The sequence below is a fragment of the Henckelia pumila genome, chromosome 1 (genome assembly GCF_033568475.1).
Source record: "Henckelia pumila isolate YLH828 chromosome 1, ASM3356847v2, whole genome shotgun sequence".
Classification (NCBI taxonomy): domain Eukaryota; kingdom Viridiplantae; phylum Streptophyta; class Magnoliopsida; order Lamiales; family Gesneriaceae; genus Henckelia; species Henckelia pumila.
In genome coordinates this window covers 81,523,654-81,543,814 of record NC_133120.1, presented here as the reverse complement: position 1 = coordinate 81,543,814, position 20,161 = coordinate 81,523,654, and the positions used below count along the sequence as shown (strand labels likewise).

General features: G+C 36.3%; 1 protein-coding gene across 1 annotated transcript; it reads left to right on the top strand.

Moving 5' to 3' along the window:
- Positions 1 to 2,884: 2,884 nt before the first annotated feature.
- LOC140866253 (uncharacterized) lies at positions 2,885 to 3,982 on the top strand. Its single transcript, XM_073271205.1, has 2 exons — positions 2,885 to 3,217; positions 3,353 to 3,982. The coding sequence occupies exons 1-2, from the start codon at positions 2,885 to 2,887 to the stop codon at positions 3,980 to 3,982; spliced, it is 963 nt and encodes a 320-aa protein (XP_073127306.1).
- The last annotated feature ends 16,179 nt before the right edge of the window (positions 3,983 to 20,161 follow it).

Below are 20,161 nucleotides of genomic sequence, written 5' to 3'. Positions count from 1 at the left end.
CAAGCTTCTTTTTTATAACAATCCTGTGAGTGTTGCTTATTTTTCCTCCGAAGTGTCGAGACAGGAAGCTTGATTCAAACTTGAGGTCCAAATCAACTTGTTGACCTCTCTGATGCAAACCAAGCACCATGGAGAAGTCTCTTGACGTGAAAGGAATGGAAATATCACCACCAACAATGAAAGAGCACGAAAGGCTATCAAATCTTTTAAAGAGATAGTCTACTCTGCCACTACTCACAGGAAGAACTGGCATGTCTATCCATTTACCAACTGGAGTATCATTTATCCTACTGAGTTGTTTGTTCCCTACAATCGGCTTCAACTCTTCCATGATTTTTTTACAATAAGCAGGGGAGCATCGTGTAAATATTATCTTTTCACTATTCATCAACTCAACATCATCATTTATTTCCTCTTCATCGGCCATTTCTAATATTTAAAAATTTGTACAAAATATTATCATTATCAAATCAAATAATAAAATATGGAATGGTCAAGAACAACCCAATCATATTTGGGAACAATTTACAATATAATTCCAAAAACTGGTCATTTGTCGAATTAGCTATATAAAACTATCCAATATAAATTCACAACAACAAAACCGTCAAATTTCATAACAAAATGTCATTCATTGACAAAGATTGATGTTCTAAACCAAAATATACTTTAACAAACATCTTCAAGAACAAAACCCTAACAATTGGGGATAAAATATATATCATGAAGAACTATAACAAATAAATACGAAATTCAGAATAATCATTTCAATTTTTCGACAAAAATATCAATCAAAACATAACAAATTATGCAAAAAATAAAAGTACCAACACATTTGACAACAAAACCCTAAAACATTGGGACAAAACGAAACTAGAAAAGATTTTAAAAATTAATTGAGACCAAAATTATTCATCAAAATGATAAAATTGTGGGTTACTCGCGAAAAATAATAGATTATGGTCGATTTCAATAATAGAATACGTGTTTAACCTATTTCGGATTTCTTCTTCTTCTTATTCATCATATTTGGCGATTTTTTTTCCTTTCTCACTTTACCGGTGCCTGAACCTGACTTCTCTTTCGAATGTTTGCCTCTCCTCGTCATCGGTGCCATCATCAAGACTAAGCAGATTGTCGCTAAAGATCAGTGCTTTCTGTCGTCGAAGAAGAATTGGTTGATGAAGGAGGGAAATAAACGTCTGACTCTGATAATATTAAGTATTTTAAAAATGAAGAAAGGGTATTGTGGGGTTATCAAAGAAATTGGGGGTAGTTTTGTCAATTGGTCATGGATAGGGATCTCAAACATATTGCAGACATTTGTCAGGGAGCTAAAACACATAAACTCTTACACAGTGACTGAGGAATCATTTGAGATTGCTCATTGGGATTTATCGAGACTTTCCCCTTATAATAACTTATTTTAGAGGTTGCAAACACTATTATTTAAATGTAATGCTAAATTTTAGTTTTATTTTATATTTTAATGATAAAAATATTATAAATTTTAATTCAAACATTAGCATGTTAATAATATATTTTTTATAATTTTATTCATTGAAAAAAAGAACTTCAAGGTACAAATTCGAAAATATGATATGTAGAAATAGTTAAAAATATTATTATTAATATAATAATATTTAATTTTATAAGCATTATTTAAATTAATATTGTTTCATATTAAATAAATTTAACCCACAGTTGTGCACGTGTTTGTGGCACTTTGTATAAATTTAAGCCAAATTTATGCCAAAACAAATTGAAAAAAAAAAAAAAGAATGAAACTGTACGTGGAAACAAAAAGGCCAAAACAAATTTTTTTTAAAAAAAAGGCCAAAATGGCGCCGTTTGGTGCACATCACCATATGTTGTGTTGGCCAACACAACAAATGATCCGTGCCCGATTGTAAGATTTTAGTAGGTAGCCACAAATACAAGTGTATGTTTTTTAATTGATGTTTCAAGTTGGTTTTGGGATAGTTTATGTTTTAATGTTTGGAAGTTGGAACCCAAAATTATTTTTGTTATGATATATTCTTCCTCGATAAATCGAAAATGATGGAGAAATGTTATGAGGACACCACAAGTGCATTGGTTTTTGCGTTGGAGGAATAGAATATAGGATGATATATAGTAGGAGATTTTCAAATATAACAATGACTGGATTTGTTGTTAATTAAACTTTTGTTGCAATATTATGGATGTCAAAGATTTGGGTGATCGAAGAAAATCATAATTAAATCTTCGAAAGATGGTAAAGAATCAAGATAATATCACTTCCTTGTAATTGCATAGTTACCATACTTGAGAATTTCTTGTACTTATAAATAGGTCACTCATGTAATACTTTTGATATATTGAATTTACTTGTTTTTTTTGCATATATATTCTTTGGTTAGTTTATCCTTTATTGTATAACACGTTATCAGCACGATTTGCTATCACTTTTAACAAAAATCACCGTGAAAAGTAGACGCATCTCATCGTTCACTTCGTGAATTTTTAATGCTTGCTTTTCTCATTCGCGACACGTGACTAGTTCATCATCTTCTTTTTATTTGTTAAACTGCATATGTTAACTTACGTGGATGCCTTCCATTAATTCATGTTTTCTTTGTTTTGTTAAATTCATTGAATTAAAAGCATGGCTACTTGATTATACATCATTATCAAATTTTAGCATTTTGATTGGTGATTTGATTTATTAAATCTACGCATACGCATGAGCATAACATATATATGAATACAACTCATATTATTTTGTCTGTTTTATTAAATTATGTCTATTTCATGAATTATCATCTTAAATACATGTTCGAATTTATTTTATCATTTATTGATGAATATTATATGATTCTTAATTTTTTTTTTAGATTTCATCATGTCGAATATCTCAAAGCTTGAATTTGCCGCTCTTGATATCTCCGGCAAGAATTATCTCTCTTGGATACTAGATGCTGAAATACATCTAGATGCTATGGGTATTGGAAATTCAATCAAAGATGAAAATAATGAATCACCGCAAAACCATGCAAAGGCTATGATATTCCTTCGTCACCATCTTCATGATGGTTTGAAAATTGAGTATTTGAAGATAAAAGATCCTCTTGATCTGTGGAATAATTTGAAAGAGAGATATAGCCATCAAAAGACGGTGATTCTCCCAAAAGCACGCTATGATTGGATGCATTTGCGCTTACAAGATTTTAAGCCTGTAAGTGAATATAATTCTGCATTATTTCGCATCAGTTCACAATTGAAATTGTGTGGAGAAAAAATAACTGATGATGATTTATTGGAAAAAACATATTTCACGTTTCATGCCTCTAATGTTCTCCTGCAACAGTAGTATAGAGAGACAGACTTCAAAAAATATTCTGAATTGATTTCATGTTTGCTTGTGGCTGAGCAAAATAATGAATTATTGATGAAAAATCATGAAATCCGTCCCATTGGAGCCAACCCATTCCCTGAAGTGAATGTGGCGATGCATGATGAAAAAAGAAAACAAAATAAGACCGAATTTGGTCATGGTAGTGGTCATGGTCATGGACGTGGTCGTGGCCGTGGACGTGGACGTGAGCACCGTCGAGGACGCTTTCATCCGTATAATCGTGGGCATGAAGAGCCACGTGACTATAGTCATAGCAATCAAAAGAATACAAATTATCAAAAATGGGGTAATGGCCAAGCAAAGAATGTTGAAATTGGTCAAAATAATATGCCAAAGAAATCAGAAAATGAGTGCTATAGATATGGAATAAAAGGGCATTGGTATCAAAATTGTCGTACGCCCAAATACCTTGTTTATCTCTACCAAGCATCAAAAGAAAAGGCAAGAGATATAGAGACTGATTTTATTTATCAAGGTGAAGATTTAAGCCAAGTCTCATCCTTCTCAGCACCTTTCGATGTCTCTGATTTCTTTGAAGACCCAGATGGGAGAATTGATCATTTGATTGGAGATGGCAACGTGTAGAATTATTAAATATTTTATCTATCGTTTAGTTATATGTTTTGATTTATTTAAGTGTAATGTTTTTGAGTTATTTTTATTTGAGACAATATTAAGTTGGTTTAATTGTTTTTATTATGAATAAAAGTTATTTATTTCATATTGTCTTTATTATGAATATTTTTTTATTCTTATTAATTTTATTATTTTGAATAGAATATGGACTTTGGACATGAAGTCAATGATGGAGATTTATGTCTTGTTGATAGTGCGACAACGCATTCTATATTTAAGAAGGATAAATATTTCTCATATTTGCAAATGATAAAAAATAATGTCAACACAATTTGTGGTAGTACAAACATTATTGAAGGCTCCGGAAGAGAAAATATTATATTACATGGAAGGACAAATTTTATTATCAATAATGCATTATTCTCTCCTAAGTCTCAAAAGAATTTATTGAGATTTTAAGATATCCGATGAAATGGATATCATATTGAGACTGTAAGCCAAGAAGAAAAAGAATATCTTTTTATTACGAAAGAAATGTCGGGAAAGAAATACATTGTTGAAAAATTACCGACATTTACTTCTGACTTATACTACACAAAAATAAATGTAGTAGAGATCAATGCCACAGTTGATCAAAAAGTCATTGATATGAATACGTTTATGACTTGGCATAACCGTTTGGGACATCCTGGTTCTACAATGATGCGAAAAATTATAGAAAATTCACATGGGCATCAATTAAAGAACAAGAAGGTTCTAAATTTTAAAGAATTCTCATGTGATGCATGTTCTCAAGGCAAATTAATTATTAGGCCTTCACCGACTAAATTTGGTATTGAATCACCTACATTTTTGGAAAGAATACAAGGTGATATTTGTGGACCAATTCACCCATCATGTGGACCATTTAGATATTTTATGGTTTTGATTGATACATCAACAAGATGGTCACATGTATGTTTACTATCATCTCGCAACTTAGCGTTTGCTAGATTATTGGCTCAAATAATTCGATTAAGAGCACAATTTCCAGAATATCCTATTAAGAGGATTCGTCTTGATAATGCCGGTGAATTCACATCCCAAAATTTTAATGACTATTGCATGCCAATTGGGATAATTGTTGAACATTCTGTTGCTCATGTTCATACACAAAATGGTCTCGCTGAGTCATTGATTAAACGTCTCCAATTAATAGCTAGACCATTAATGATGAGAACGAAACTCTCCACGTTAGTTTGGGGACATGCTATTTTGCATGCAGCAACACTTATACGCATTAGACCTACTAGTTATCATGAATTCTCCCCTTTACAATTAGTTTTTGACCAAGAGACTAATATTTCCCATATAAGAATTTTTGGGTGTACGGTGTATGTTCCAATTAGTCCACCACAACGCACTAAAATAGGTCCTCAAAGAAGATTGAGAATATATGTTGGATATGATTCTCCCTCGATTATCAAATATTTAGAGCCCACGACGGGAGATATTTTCACGGCACGATTTGCCGATTGTCATTTTGATGAAACAAAATTTCCAACATTAGGGGGAGAAAATATGAGATCACCAAGTGAATTAACTTGGAATGCATCACTACATCAATTTGATCATCGGACAAGTGAATGTGAACTTGAAGTTCAAAGAATAGTCCACTTGCAAAATATTGCAAATAAATTACCCGATGCATTTAGTGATGTGAAAAGGGTGACTAAGTCATACTTACCGGCTGCTAATGCTCCAGCACATATTGATGTTCCCAAAGAAACATCAAATGATGAGTCAATTGCTCAACTCAAGCGTGGTAGACCAATTGGGTCCAAAGACAAAAATCCACGAAAAAAAAAGGAGCAAATAATATGAATCAACATATTGAGACATCTGATTCATTGATTGATAACTCTGAAAAAGTTAATAATCAAATCCCCAATGAAGTTCAAGTACTTGACAATGAAGAGATCTCGATAAATTATGTCAAAATGGGGAAACGATTAAATCGAGCAGAAATTATTGTCGACAATAAGTTTGCATATGCCATGGCATTTGATGTTGTTAATGAAGATGATGATCTAGATCCTAAATCTGTTACTGAATGTCGTAATAGACATGATTGGTCAAATTGGAAAATGGCAATACAAGAAGAATTAAACTCGCTAGCAAAACGTGAGGTTTTGGGACCTGTTGTCCAAACACCAAAAGGGATAATTCCCGTGGGTTGTAAATGGGTTTTTGTACGAAAACGAAATGAGAAAAATGAAGTGACTAGATACAAAGCTCGATTAGTAGCACAAGGTTTTTCTCAAAGACCCGGTATTGATTATGAAGAGACGTACTCTCCTGTGATGGATGCAATTACATTCCGATATCTTCTTGGCATGGCCGCACAAGAAAAACTTGAAATGCGTCTTATGGACGTTGTTACTGCATATTTGTACGGAAAACTTGATAATGATATCTACATGAAAATTCCTGAAGGATTTAAGATATCAGAAGCATTTGCTTTAAATTTTGCAAACGTTTGCTCCATTAAACTACAAAGATCCATGTATGGACTAAAACAATCTGGGTGCATGTGGTACAAGAGACTTAGCGACTATTTGTTGAAAGAAGGCTACAAAAATGATCCAATTTGTCAATGTGTTTTTATTCAAAAGAATGGATCAAAGTTTGTCATTATTGTTGTATATGTCGATGATTTAAATATCATTGGAAGTCCCGAAGAACTTGAAAAGACAGTTGATGTCTTGAAAAGGGAATTTGAGATGAAAGACTTAGGCAAAACAAAATTTTATCTTGGTTTACAAATTGAACATCTGGCAGATGGAATTTTAGTCCATCAATCCACATATACAAAAAAAGTGTTGAAGCGATTTTATATGGATAAAGCCCATCCATTGAGTTCGCCCATGGTTGTTAAATCCCTTGATGTGGAAAAGGATATTTTTCGACCTCGTGATGAGCAAGAAGAACTACTTGGTCCAGAAGTACCATATCTTAGTGCAATTGGTGCATTGATGTATCTTGATAATAGTACTAGACCGGACATATCATTTGTTGTAAATTTGTTGGCAAGATATAGTTCTTCTCCTACACGAAGGCATTGGAATGGAGTTAAACATTTATTTAGAAATCTTCAGGGCACTCATGATTTGGGTTTATTTTACTCTAATGCTTGTAATTTGCAATTGATTGGTTATGCAGATGCTAGGTATCTATCTGATCCACATAAAGGAAAATCACAAACTGGGTACTTATTTACTTATGGTAGAACAACTATATCTTGGAGATCTACGAAGCAAACTGTAGCACCCATTATTTTTAGTACGTAAATTCGCATGCATAATTAGGGATTTTATTTATTTAGAATTTTAGATTATGGGTTAAATAATTATGTGAAATTATTCGTGCATGTTTTAAGTTATTTTTAAGCATTTAACCCATAATTAGAGATTTTTCATGATTTATGGAAATTTAGTTATTTTATCGCGTAGACGGGACCGTGGACGGACGAGATGACAACTTTCTACCCAAATTATTTTTATGAGTCTTTTTAGAGCCCAAAATATTATTTTGAGTTTTATTTCCTCAAAATTTTCAGTATTTGATTTTATATAATTTTAGGAGTCCCTTTTTATCCAAATTTAGCCAAAATATTGACTTTTAATTACCTTTAAAATTCCCTAAAATTTATATTTCACGATTTTAAATTAGTTATCAGATATTTACGTATTATTTAGAGTTTTTAAGTTATATATTTTATATTTAAAACCCTTATTAATATTTTAATTATCCAAAACTTTGTTTTAATTAAATTACACCCTAAATCTACCCAAACCTACGTCTTCAAGCCTTCAGCCGCCACCTCCTCCCTTGTTCTTCACCTCTTTCATCGTGCCAGCCCAGAAAAATCCATAGGAGATCGAGTTTAAGCTTCCAAGGTGGTTGATCATCGTCCCGTCGTCCCGAAATCGTCATCTACGCCTACTTCTCTTCAACCTTCGGTGCTAGGCATGTTTCTTTTCATTTTCTTTATGCCATATCAGTGTTTATGCGTGTGTGTGTGTAAGTATCAGATTTATTCAAAAAAAAATTTCAGAGAAATCGAGATTGGTTTGGATGTATGCGCCTTGTTCATGTATTTGTTGAATCATGCCCACGTTTTATTTGCCATGGGTGCGTCCAGCTGCTGGCCAAGGGTTCCTAGGCTGTGTGAGGATGGTCTGGACTCGAGTGGCTCGAGGGGTTCGAGCCAAACGAGCCCAGGTAAGGGCTGGTGCAAGATCGGGTCATTTGTGCGCAGTTTAGGGTTCAGAGGAAGGGGCTATCGACTAGGTGGCTAAGGCTGCATGGGGCTGGGGTTGTGGTCAGGTTAGGACCGCCCAGACGTGGGCTACGTCTGGGCGGCAGAGCTCCGGCCAGGGGAGGCCGAAGCAGGCCGGCAGCAGCCATGGAGTGGCTGCTGCTCGCGGCCGAGGGCTATACAAGAGGGAGGATCGGGTTTTAGGGTTTAGAGTGGATCCGGGTCGGGTTGTTGGGTCCGGGTCGGGTCTGGAAAGTCATGGGTTATGTTAGTTGGGTCCGGGTCCGGGTCGGGTTAAGTGAGTCGGGCTCGGGTATTTTTATTTTTAATTTTTAAGTTTAATTAAGTGTTAAATGGGCCTAATTAAATCCAAAAATTTAATTGGGTTTTATTTAATTATTTGGGTTGAATTTAATTGTTATTGGGCTTAATTAAATTAAATTAAGTTAGCCTGATAATTTTTATGGGCTTGGGAGCCCATGAAAGTTATTGGGCCAGTCTTTGGGCTTTTGGGCCCATTGAGTCAGATTAAGTTGTTATTGGGTCAAGTATGTGCTAATGGGCTTTAATTGATTTATTGGGCTTAGAAATGTGTTAATGGGCTTAAGTATGTTAATGGGTCAGTCTCAGTGTTAATGGGCCAGAATTTAAGAAAATGGGTTTGAGTGTTAGAGCCAGCAGTTCAGTACAAACCATGAGAAATTGCATGTGTCTTAATTATATATTTAATTATTTTATGCATGAAAGTTATTTTAGTATTTATATGTTAGTATAAATATTAAATTAAATATATATGAAGGACACACATTTTTATTTAAGTACATGCATTCATGAAATAATTTTATGGCATGATTTAATGTTTAAGGTTGAGCAAGAAAATAATTTTATGTTGAAAGTTGAAGTAGTGTGACAATTTAAGGGGGACAAGCCCCCACATGTTAAGGGCAGTTTACTGTCAATTTAAGGGTAGTTTACTACCAGCAAGAGGTGATTCGTCACCGCCGCATACGTTGGTTTTAAGAGACTGATCAGTCGAACCATTTAAGTTTAAGGTTACACTATGGATATGACCATGCGATGTTAGAAAAATGTTATGCTCAACAATGTTTATGTATGTATTATATGATTATATTTAAGATCAAGTTTAAGCAAGATTTTAAGTTATGATTCATGACTTTTAAGCATGCCCATTCATGTATATGTTATGTATTAGTACTTCAGTGATTTAAATTATTTTAAATCCTTGTTATGTTAGCATGTTGGGCCTCTAGGCTCACTACACTTATATGGTGCAGGTGAGTACGTAGAGGAAGATGTAGTACCTACCGGCGGCGAGAACGTATGAGCAGACAGGCAGTGATCTCCCGCGGCCGTCGTCTGAGTCATTATGAATATTTTTAAGAATTTTAAACTCTGTTATTTATTTATTTCTTTTAAGTCTTTTCAGTGGCAAATTTTAATACTATTTTTATTAAGTAATTTTATTGCATGCAAACTTTTAAGTTAATTGTTTTGACAGTATTTTATTTAAGTTTGACTCAGATATTTAAGTATGAAATGTTGCATTTTATTTAAGTTATTTTTTTAAATCTGTTTATTGTTGTGCATATATGTATGGGCATGTATGTACATTTATTTTACTTAGGATAAAAAAAAATTTCGCATATGTTATTTTAGAAAATTTGGTCGTTTCAATTGGTATCAGAGTCGCGTTCTTGGTGGGGTCATCACTGCTATGCGAGCTCAGAAATCCACGCTACCGGTCTGTAAGTTTTAATTGCTTTTAGTATGATTTAGTAGTAGCATGTTTAAGACTTAAGAATTTATGTTAGCTGAAAAATTTTTAAGTACTTAGTTATGCATGGTGATTTACGTAAAGAAATATGTGGTGGTGCAGAATGCCTCCGAGACCAGTTAACAGGCGTGGGGGATCCCCACCTCCGCAGAACCCTCTTTCAGCATTGGAGCAGGCCAATGCAAACATGATGGCTGGGATTACTGCTCTGTTGGAGCAGTAGACGGCACGTCCGAGACTTTCCCATGATGAGGACGTGGCTGAGAGGTTCCAGAAGAAGGGACCGAAGGAGTTCACAGGTGCCACAGATCCACTCGTTGCTGAGGGGTGGATCCGTTCTTTGGAGAGCATCTTTGCTTATATGGGGTTGACTGATGCGGACAAGGTGAGGTGCGCAGTGTACATGCTGAAGGGTAATGTAGACTTATGGTGGGAGAGTGCATCACGAGGAGTGAATCTGACTACTATGCTATGGGCAGACTTCCGGAGGATGTTTTACTCCAAGTATTTCACTGAGGACGTGCGCAGCCGCATGATCCGAGAGTTCATGAGTCTCCGACAGGGGGACAAGACCGTTGTGGAGTACATCCGACAGTTCGAGAGGGGCTGTCACCTTGTGCCGTTGATTGCTGGGAGTGCACCTGAGAAGATGAGACAGTTTATTGAGGGGCTCAGGGCAGAAATCAAGCATGACGTTCGCATGTCGGACGTCCCTACTTATGAGGCTGCAGTCAGTAGAGCCTTGCATTCTGAGGAGGGTAGGAGAGAGATTCAGAGGGAACAGCAGAGTAAGAGGCAGTTTCAGTCTGGGTTTCAGCGACCATCTTCGCAGCCTCCTGCGAAAAAGCAGTTTACTGGGCCTTCTAAGGGCCCGAACCAGCAGAAGCCACAGCAGCAGAGACAGCAGCCTAGGGGCAGGGCCCCTAATACTGGAGGACATCCTACTTGCCCGAAGTGCCAGAAGATGCATCCGAGACCATGTCTTCTAGGAGCAGGCGTCTGTTTTCATTGTAAAGAGCCAGGGCACCAGATGGCCAATTGCCCGAGGAAGAAGAACACTACAGGGAGAGTGTTCGTGATGCATGCTGAGGAGGCAGACCCAGATACCTCCTTGATCACCGATATATCTTACCCCTAGCATTTTATGATTTCTTCTTTTGGGTAATATTTTTCGATTTTTGTTGTGGAATAATTTGTTATTTGGGTTACCTATCTGCATGTTAGAATAAGAAGCATGTTTTACTTGTGATTAGAACTAAGGGTTATTAGTGACTCATCTTTGGGAGAAATTTTAGTAGTGGTATGAAATTGTTGGGATTCTTCTGCGTGCAGGGAGAATTCTAGTTGGAGGCAACTCCACGTTTGCGTTGCTAGATTCAGGGGTTACGCATTCGTTTATCTTCCTGGAGTTTATCAGATGGATAGGCATTACCTCTGAGATTGCCAACAATGGTTATGTTGTCACTATGCCGTCAGGACAGATTATTACTACCTCTAGTGTCATCCGAGAGCTGGAGTTGGAGCTACAGGGGCACTCCATTCGTGCAGATGTAGTGGTTTTGCCGTTGAGTGGATTTGATTTGATATTGGGTATGGACTGATTGACAGTCAATGGAGCTTCGATTGTTTTCATCGGAGAACAGTGTCAGTGAAACCGTCGGAAGGCGATCCGTTTACTTTCCATGCATCTCAGAGCAGTGATATTCCTCAGGTGATATCTTATATTCAGACGAGGAAGCTGTTGAGACGGGATTGCCGAGGTTTTCTAGCGAGTATTGTCACGGCCTTAGAACCATCAAGCAGATCATTATCAGAGATAAAAGTGGTTCGTGACTTTCCGGACGTCTTTTCGAAGGATGTTGCGGGAATTCTACCAGTGAGAGATGTGGAGTTCATTATCGACTTAGTGCCAGACACCGTGCCTATCTCAAAGGCACCGTACCGACTTGCTCCTACCGAGATGAAAGAGTTGAAGGAACAGATTTAGAAGTTATTAGAGAAAGGCTTTGTTCGTCCTAGCTTTTCTCCATGGGGAGCTCCAGTGTTATTTGTGAAGAAGAAGGATGGCAGTATGAGACTGTGCATCGATTATCGAGAGCTCAACAGGGTCACAGTGAAGAATAAGTACTCACTGCCGAGGATAGAGGACTTATTTGATCAGTTGCAGGGAGCTTCGGTGTTCTCCAAGATCGACCTGCGATCTGAATATCATCAGCTGCGAGTTAGAGATGCAGATGTGTCCAAGACTGCTTTCCGGACACGTTATGGGTATTACGAGTTCTTAGTAATGCCATTTGGACTGACCAATGCTCCAGAGGTTTTCATGGATCTCATGAACTGGGTATTTCAGCCGTATCTTGATCAGTTCATCATAGTCTTCATTGATGATATCTTGATCTACTCTAGGAGCATTGAGGAGCATAGGCAGCACCTATAGATAGCCTTGCAGACTTTGAGGGAGCAGCGTTTGTATGCCAAGTTCAGCAAATACGAGTTTTGGCTTGAGCAGGTGGCATTTTTTGGCCACATTATTTCGAGAGATGGGATTGCAGTGGATCAGTCGAAGGTTAAGGCAGTGCAGAAATGGGGTATTCCGAGGAATGCTTCGGAGATTCGCAGTTTTTTGGGTTTGGCAGGATATTATAGGAAGTTCATCAAGAGTTTTTCCTCTATTGTAGTACCCTTGACTTCCTTAACCAAGAAGAATGCGAAGTTTATTTGGAGTTCAGACTGTCAGAGGAGCTTCGATCAGCTGAAGGAAGCACTCACTACCGCACCGGTTTTAGCGATGATAGTACCACACGAGGAGTTAGTGGTATACACCGACGCGTCTAAGCTAGGGTTAGGCGCAGTACTTATGCAGTGTGGTAAGGTTATTGCTTATGCATCGAGGCAGTTGAAGATTCATGAGCAGAACTACCCGACACATGACTTGGAGTTAGCAGCAGTGGTCTTCGCTTTGAAAATATGGAGGCACTATCTGTATGGCGAGAAGTGCAAGATTTTCACTGATCATAAGAGCTCAAGTACTTCTTCACTCAGAAAGAGTTGAACATGAGGCAACGGAGATGGTTGGAGTTGGTGAAGGATTACGACTGTGACATTAGCTACCATACAGGTAAAGCTAATGTAGTGGCCGATGCTTTGAGTCGGAAGTCGTCAATAGCATCGTGTTTGACAGTGCAGTTACCACTGCAGAGCGAGATTCAGAGGTTTGATTTGGAGTTTTACTCGAGTGGTCATGCACCGAGCTTGTCAGTGTTGACGGTGAAGCCGATTCTACGAGATCGGATCAGAGATGGACAACCTACTGATGAGGAGTTACAGCGTTGGAGGCAGAGAGATGAGGCCAAGGGTGGTCTTCTTTATACAGTTGTGGATGACATTGTTTAGTACCGTGGTAGGATGTGGGTACCGAACGTCGATCAGTTGAGAGCTGAGATTTTAGCAGAGACTCACACATCTCTGTACTCCATTCACCCCGGAAGTACGAAGATGTACCGAGATTTACAGCTATTGTATTGGTGGCCCGGGATGAAGAGAGACATCGGGAGAGTTGTGTCAGAGTGCTTGAATTTTCAGCAGGTCAAGGCAGAGCATCAGCGTCCAGCAGGACTTCTTAGACCTCTTCCTATTTCGGAATGGAAATGGGAGAACATTACGATGGACTTTGTAGTTGGTTTACCGAGGAGTGCCAGAGGTTGCACGGCTATTTGGGTGATCGTGGATAGACTCACCAAGTCAGCTCATTTCTTGCCAGTGAGGACTACTTACTCATTGACACAGTATGCGGAGCTTTACATCAAGGAGATTGTTAGACTGCATGGCATACCAGTGTCGATTGTGTCAGACAGAGATCCGAGATTTACGTCTGCGTTCTGGAAGAGTCTACATACAGCATTGGGGACTCGACTACTGATCAGCACAGCTTTTCATCCTCTGATAGATGGTCAGTCTGAGAGGGTGATACAGATTCTTGAGGACTTACTAAGATCCTGTGTCATCGATTTTCAGGGCTCATGGGAGACGAGATTGCCATTAGTGGCGTTTACCTATAACAGCAGCTTTCAGGCGTCTATAGGTATGGCTCCTTATGCAGCTTTGTATGGGAGGAGATGCAGATCTCCTATTCATTGGGATGAGGTTGGAGAGAGGATTCTATTGGGTCCCGAGATTGTACAGCAGACTGTAGACATTGTGATTCAGATTCGGAATCGTATGAGGACAGCTCAGAGTTGTCAGAAAAGTTATGCTGATACTCGACGACGAGATCTTGAGTTTGCAGTGGGTGATCATGTGTTTCTGAAAGTATCACCTATGAAAGGGGTGATGAGATTCGGACGCAGAGGCAAGTTGAATCCGAGATATATTGGGTCATTTGAGATCTTGGAGAGAGTTGGCACGTTGGCCTACCGTTTGGCTTTGCCACTAGGGCTTGCGGCAGTGCACAACATTTTCCATGTATCCATGCTACGGAGATACGTCTCGAATCCGGTGCATGTACTAGATTTCGAACCTTTGCAGTTAGCACCGGATCTAGTATTTGAGGAGAGGCCTGTTCGGATCTTATCCAGAGAGGAGCGGAGATTGAGGACGCGGGTCATACCGATGTTCAAAGTCCAGTGGCAGAATCATTCCGAGGAGGAAGCCACTTGGGAGACCGAGGCAAACATGAGGACTCGCTACCCGGAGTTATTCGAATAAGTACTCTAATTTCGAGGACGAAATTCAAATTAAGGGGGGGAGAATTGTAGCACCCAGTATTTTTAGTACGTAAATTCGCATGCATAATTAGAGATTTTATTTATTTAGAATTTTAGATTATGGGTTAAATAATTATGTGAAATTATTCGTGCATGTTTTAAGTTATTTTTAAGCATTTAACCCATAATTAAAGATTTTTCATGATTTATGAAAATTTAGTTATTTTATCACGTAGACGGGACCGTGGACGGACGAGATGACAACTTTCTATCCAAATTATTTTTATGAGTCTTTTTAGAGCCCAAAAATATTATTTTGAGTTTTATTTCCTCAAAATTTTCAGTATTTGATTTTATATAATTTTAGGAGTCCCTTTTTATCCAAATTTAGCCAAAATATTGACTTTTAATTACCTTTGAAATTCCCTAAAATTTATATTTCGGGATTTTAAATTAGTTATCAGATCTTTACGTATTATTTAGAGTTTTTAAGTTATATATTTTATATTTAAAACCCTTATTAATATTTTAATTATCCAAAACCTTGTTTTAATTAAATTACACCCTAAATCTACCCAAACCTACGTCTTCAAGCCTTCAGCCGCCACCCCCTCCCTTGTTCTTCACCTCCTTCATCGTGCCAGCCCAGAAAACTCCATAGGAGATCGAGTTTAAGCTTCCAAGGTGGCTGATCATCGTCCCGTCGTCCCGGAATCGTCATCTAAGCCTACTTCTCTTTAACCTTCGGTGCTAGGAATGTTTCTTTTCATTTTCTTTATGCCATATCAGTGTTTATGCGTGTGTGTGTGTAAGTATCAGATTTATTCAAAAAAAAATTTCAGAGAAATCGAGATTGGTTTGGATGTATGCGCCTTGTTCATGTATTTGTTGAATCATGCTCACGTTTTATTTGCCATGGGTGCGTCTAGCTGCTGGACAAGGGTTCCTAGGCTGTGTGAGGGTGGTCTGGACTCGAGTGGCTCGAGGGGTTCGAGCCAAATGAGCCCAGGTAAGGGCTGGTGCAAGATCGGGTCATTTGTGCGCAGTTTAGGGTTTAGAGGAAGGGGCGATCGGCTAGGTGGCTAAGGCTGCATGGGGCTGGGGTTGTGGTCAGGTTAGGACCGCCCAGACGTGGGCTACGTGTGGGCGGCGGAGCTCCGGCCAGGGGCGGCCGGAGCAGGCCGGCAGCAGCCATGGAGTGGCTGCTGCTCTCGGCCGAGGGCTATACAAGAGGGGGGATCGGGTTTTAGGGTTTAGAGTGGATCCGGGTCGGGTCTGGAAAGTCATGGGTTATGTTAGTTGGGTCCGGGTCGGGGTTAAGTGAGTCGGGCTTGGGTATTTTTATTTTTAAGTTTTAAGTTTAATTAAGTGTTAAATGGGCCTAATTAAATCCAAAAATTTAATTGGGTTTCATTTAATTATTTGGGTTGAATTTAATTGTTATTGGGCTTAATTAAATTAAATTAAGTTAGCCTGATAATTTTTATGGGCTTGGGAGCCCATGGAAGTTATTGGGCCAATCTTTGGGCTTTTGGGTCCATTGGGCCAGATTAAGTTATTATTGGGCCAAATATGTGCTAATGGGCTTTAATTGATTTATTGGGCTTAGAAATGTGTTAATGAGCTTAAGTATGTTAATGGGTCAGTCTCAGTGTTAATGGGCCAGAATTTAAGAAAATGGGCTTGAGTGTTAGAGCCAGCAGTTCAGTACAAATCATGAGAAATTGCATGTGTTCTAATTATATATTTAATTATTTTATGCATGAAAGTTATTTTAGTATTTATATGTTAGTATAAAAATTAAATTAAATATATATGTAGGACACACATTTTTATTTAAGTACATGCATTCATGAAATAATTTTATGGCATGATTTAATGTTTAAGGTTGAGCAAGAAAATAATTTTATGTTGGAAGTTGAAGTAGTGTGACAATTTAAGGGGGACAAGCCCCCACATGTTAAGGGCAGTTTACTATCAATTTAAGGATAGTTTACTACCAGCAAGAGGTGATTCGTCACCGCCGCGTACATTGGTTTTAAGAGACTGATCAATCGAACCATTTAAGTTTAAGGTTACACTATGGATATGACCATGCGATGTTAGAAAAATATTATGCTCAACAATGTTTATGTATGTATTATATGATTATATTTAAGATCAAGTTTAAGCAAGATTTTAAGTTATGATTCATGATTTTTAAGCATGCCCATTCATATATATGTTATGTATTAGTACTTCAGTGATTTAAATTATTTTAAATCCTTGTTATGTTAGCATGTTGTGCCTCTAGGCTCACTACACTTATATGGTGCAGGTGAGTACGTAGAGGAAGATGTAGTACCTACCGGCGGCGAGGACGTATGAGCAGACAGGCAGTGATCCCCCGCGGCCGTCGTCTGAGTCATTATGAATATTTTTAAGAATTTTAAACTCTGTTATTTATTTATTTCTTTTAAGTATTTTCAGTGGCGAATTTTAATACTATTTTTATTAAGTAATTTTATTGCATGCAAACTTTTAAGTTAATTGTTTTGACAGTATTTTATTTAAGTTTGACTCAGATATTTAAGTATGAAATGTTGAATTTTATTTAAGTTATTTTTTTAAATCTGTTTAATGTTGTGCATATATGTATGGGCATGTATGAACATTTATTTTACTTAGGATAAAAAAAAAAAATTTCCGCATATGTTATTTTAGAAAATTTGGTCGTTTCACAAACCATGGTCGCTACCTCATCAAATCATGCAGAAATACTTGCAATCCATGAAGCCAGTCGAGAATGTGTTTGGTTGAGATCGATGATTCATCATATTAAAGAGGAATGCGGCTTGTCTTCTACTAAAAACTTGGCTACAATACTCTACGAAGACAATGCGGCTTATATTGCTTAACTGAAAGATGGATACATCAAAGGTGATAGGACAAAGCATATATCCCCCAAGTTCTTTTTCACCCATAATTTGCAAAAGAAAAGTGATATTGAAGTTCAACAAATTCGCTCAAGTGATAACCTTGCCGATCTTTTCACAAAATCATTGCCCACATCAACTTTTGAGAAATCGGTGTACAAAATCGAAATGCGGCGACTTAGAGATTTCAAGTGATGTTCGCAACAGGGGGAGTTAATCCAAACTGCACTCTTTTTTCTTGTCCATGATTTTTCCCAAGTGGTTTTTCATGACAAGGTTTTTAACGAGGTAGTTTAGCAATAATGAGGGATGTTGTACTCTTTTTCCTTTACTAGATTTTTATCCCATTGGGTTTTTTCTAGTAAGATTTTAACGAGGCACATCCGTCGAATGACATCCAAGGGGGAGTGTTGCAATATTATGGATGTCAAAGATTTGGGTGATCGAAGAAAATCATAATCAAATCTTCGAAAGATGGTAAAGAATCAAGATAATATCATTTCCTTGTAATTGCATAGTTACCATACTTGAAAATTTCTTGTACCTATAAATAGGTCACTCATGTAATACTTTTAATATATTGAATTTATTTGTTTTCTTTGCATATTCTTTGGTTAGTTTATCTTTTATTTTATAACAACTTTGAGGGCTTTTAGTGTGATATTTTAGTATATTTAATTATTGATTTACTTGATCTCGTTAGTAAATAAATAATATATTGTATCTTTATTCACAGAAAATAATCATTTGACAAGTCATTTATTAATTATGTCTGACATGTTTTGTTATGTCATCATATTTTTTATCGCGAATCTATAACAACTTTAAAATTTGGGGATATATGATAATATTGATTGGCATCATTGAGAACTTGAGGTACAAAAGAGAAATTAATAATGTATTTGTTTAATAGTTTGAATAATGTAATTGTAATTTTTTATCATATATGTTCTCCTAAGTTACAAAGTGGTTGGCACATTGTATCAGGGTTTTGTCTCATTTCACGTATTTTCTCTCGTTTTCCTATTTTTTATTTTGCCTGATTTGTGTATAAGGGGAAATCTCAACGCCCTCTTATCAATTTGTTAATCGTTTTCACCCAAAAATGGGTGATTGTAACAACACATAGGAAACGAAATTTGAGAGTCGTTGGCTACAAATGAAATAACCATTGCATCACAATATTCATAAAAGTTGCATGATATGCATAATCTTGGGGAAAAAAATCTTATCAAATCGTAAAATCCATGATAAAAATTCTAAGAAATATCATACCTACTCGTTTCTAAATACATGTGTTTGTTTTTTTTTACACGGACCAGAAAATTTATTGTAAAAACAAAGTTTATATCTACAAACTTCATATTTTATGTTTATTTAGTTTATTCGAAAATAGTTGTACATTTTCAATACTTAATAGGGTCACATTGGTCAAACATAATAATACTAAATATAGCGACTATATTGTATTTTCGACACTGAGAAAAAATAAAAACAAGTTTATAATTTATATAATTGAGACCTATGTTGTATATCAATATGATGCAAAGTCAAATTAATTACTCTCCAACATTATTGTATTTGGTAAGCTCGAGTTGTATGTTTTTAATATAGTGTTATATTTTTTATCCATCTCAAATATGTAGTTCAATCGTCATATTTAATATTATTTATATCTACTTTTTTTCACTAATCTATTCCATGATCAAGCATATTAACTGGTTCAAACAAATTTTTTATTACATTAAAATATTCATTAAATAATCATAAAATTATAAATTTATTTATAAATTTACCGTTTCAAAAACTTTTAAAATTTCTATGAAAATACGTACAACCATAATTATATATGAGACAAAATAAACATATTTTTTGTACTATGTAAAATAATTATATTTAAGATTAAATAGTTTTTTTTGTGTTAGCTAATTTGTCAAGCAAATTATTCTGTCTAGTGTCTAATTTGTTTTTTAGATAACTATATGCGTTCATTCGTGAACTTTTAAATATTTTTTTATCGTAAAATTTTTATTGTTTTCATATCAGAACGATTTTTTTTTTAAAAAAAATAAAAATGGAAATTGGGGAAAAAATGATAATCGACCTCTCCATGTCATAGACATATAAAATTATTAATAATACCCACATCCTCGAGTCTTGACCCTCGTGGGATGCGTCATATTATGCGTGCATATGAAAAAATATGAAAAGTTTCTATATTAATTAAAATGAAATATTATATTATTAAAAAAAAAGAAACATTATATAAATTATTTTTAATTTAGGTTTTTTTTAATAATGTATATATATATATAATATTTATTTTCAAATGGTTGATCTCGAAGGGGACCCCATCCCATATGAGTCAAAAACCCAGACCCATTGACTCATGTGATGGTTAAAGCGAGAGATGTGCACGAGCGGCAGTGACCTGAAGGAGGGAGCAACATGAACAATCTCCATAGCATACCCCAC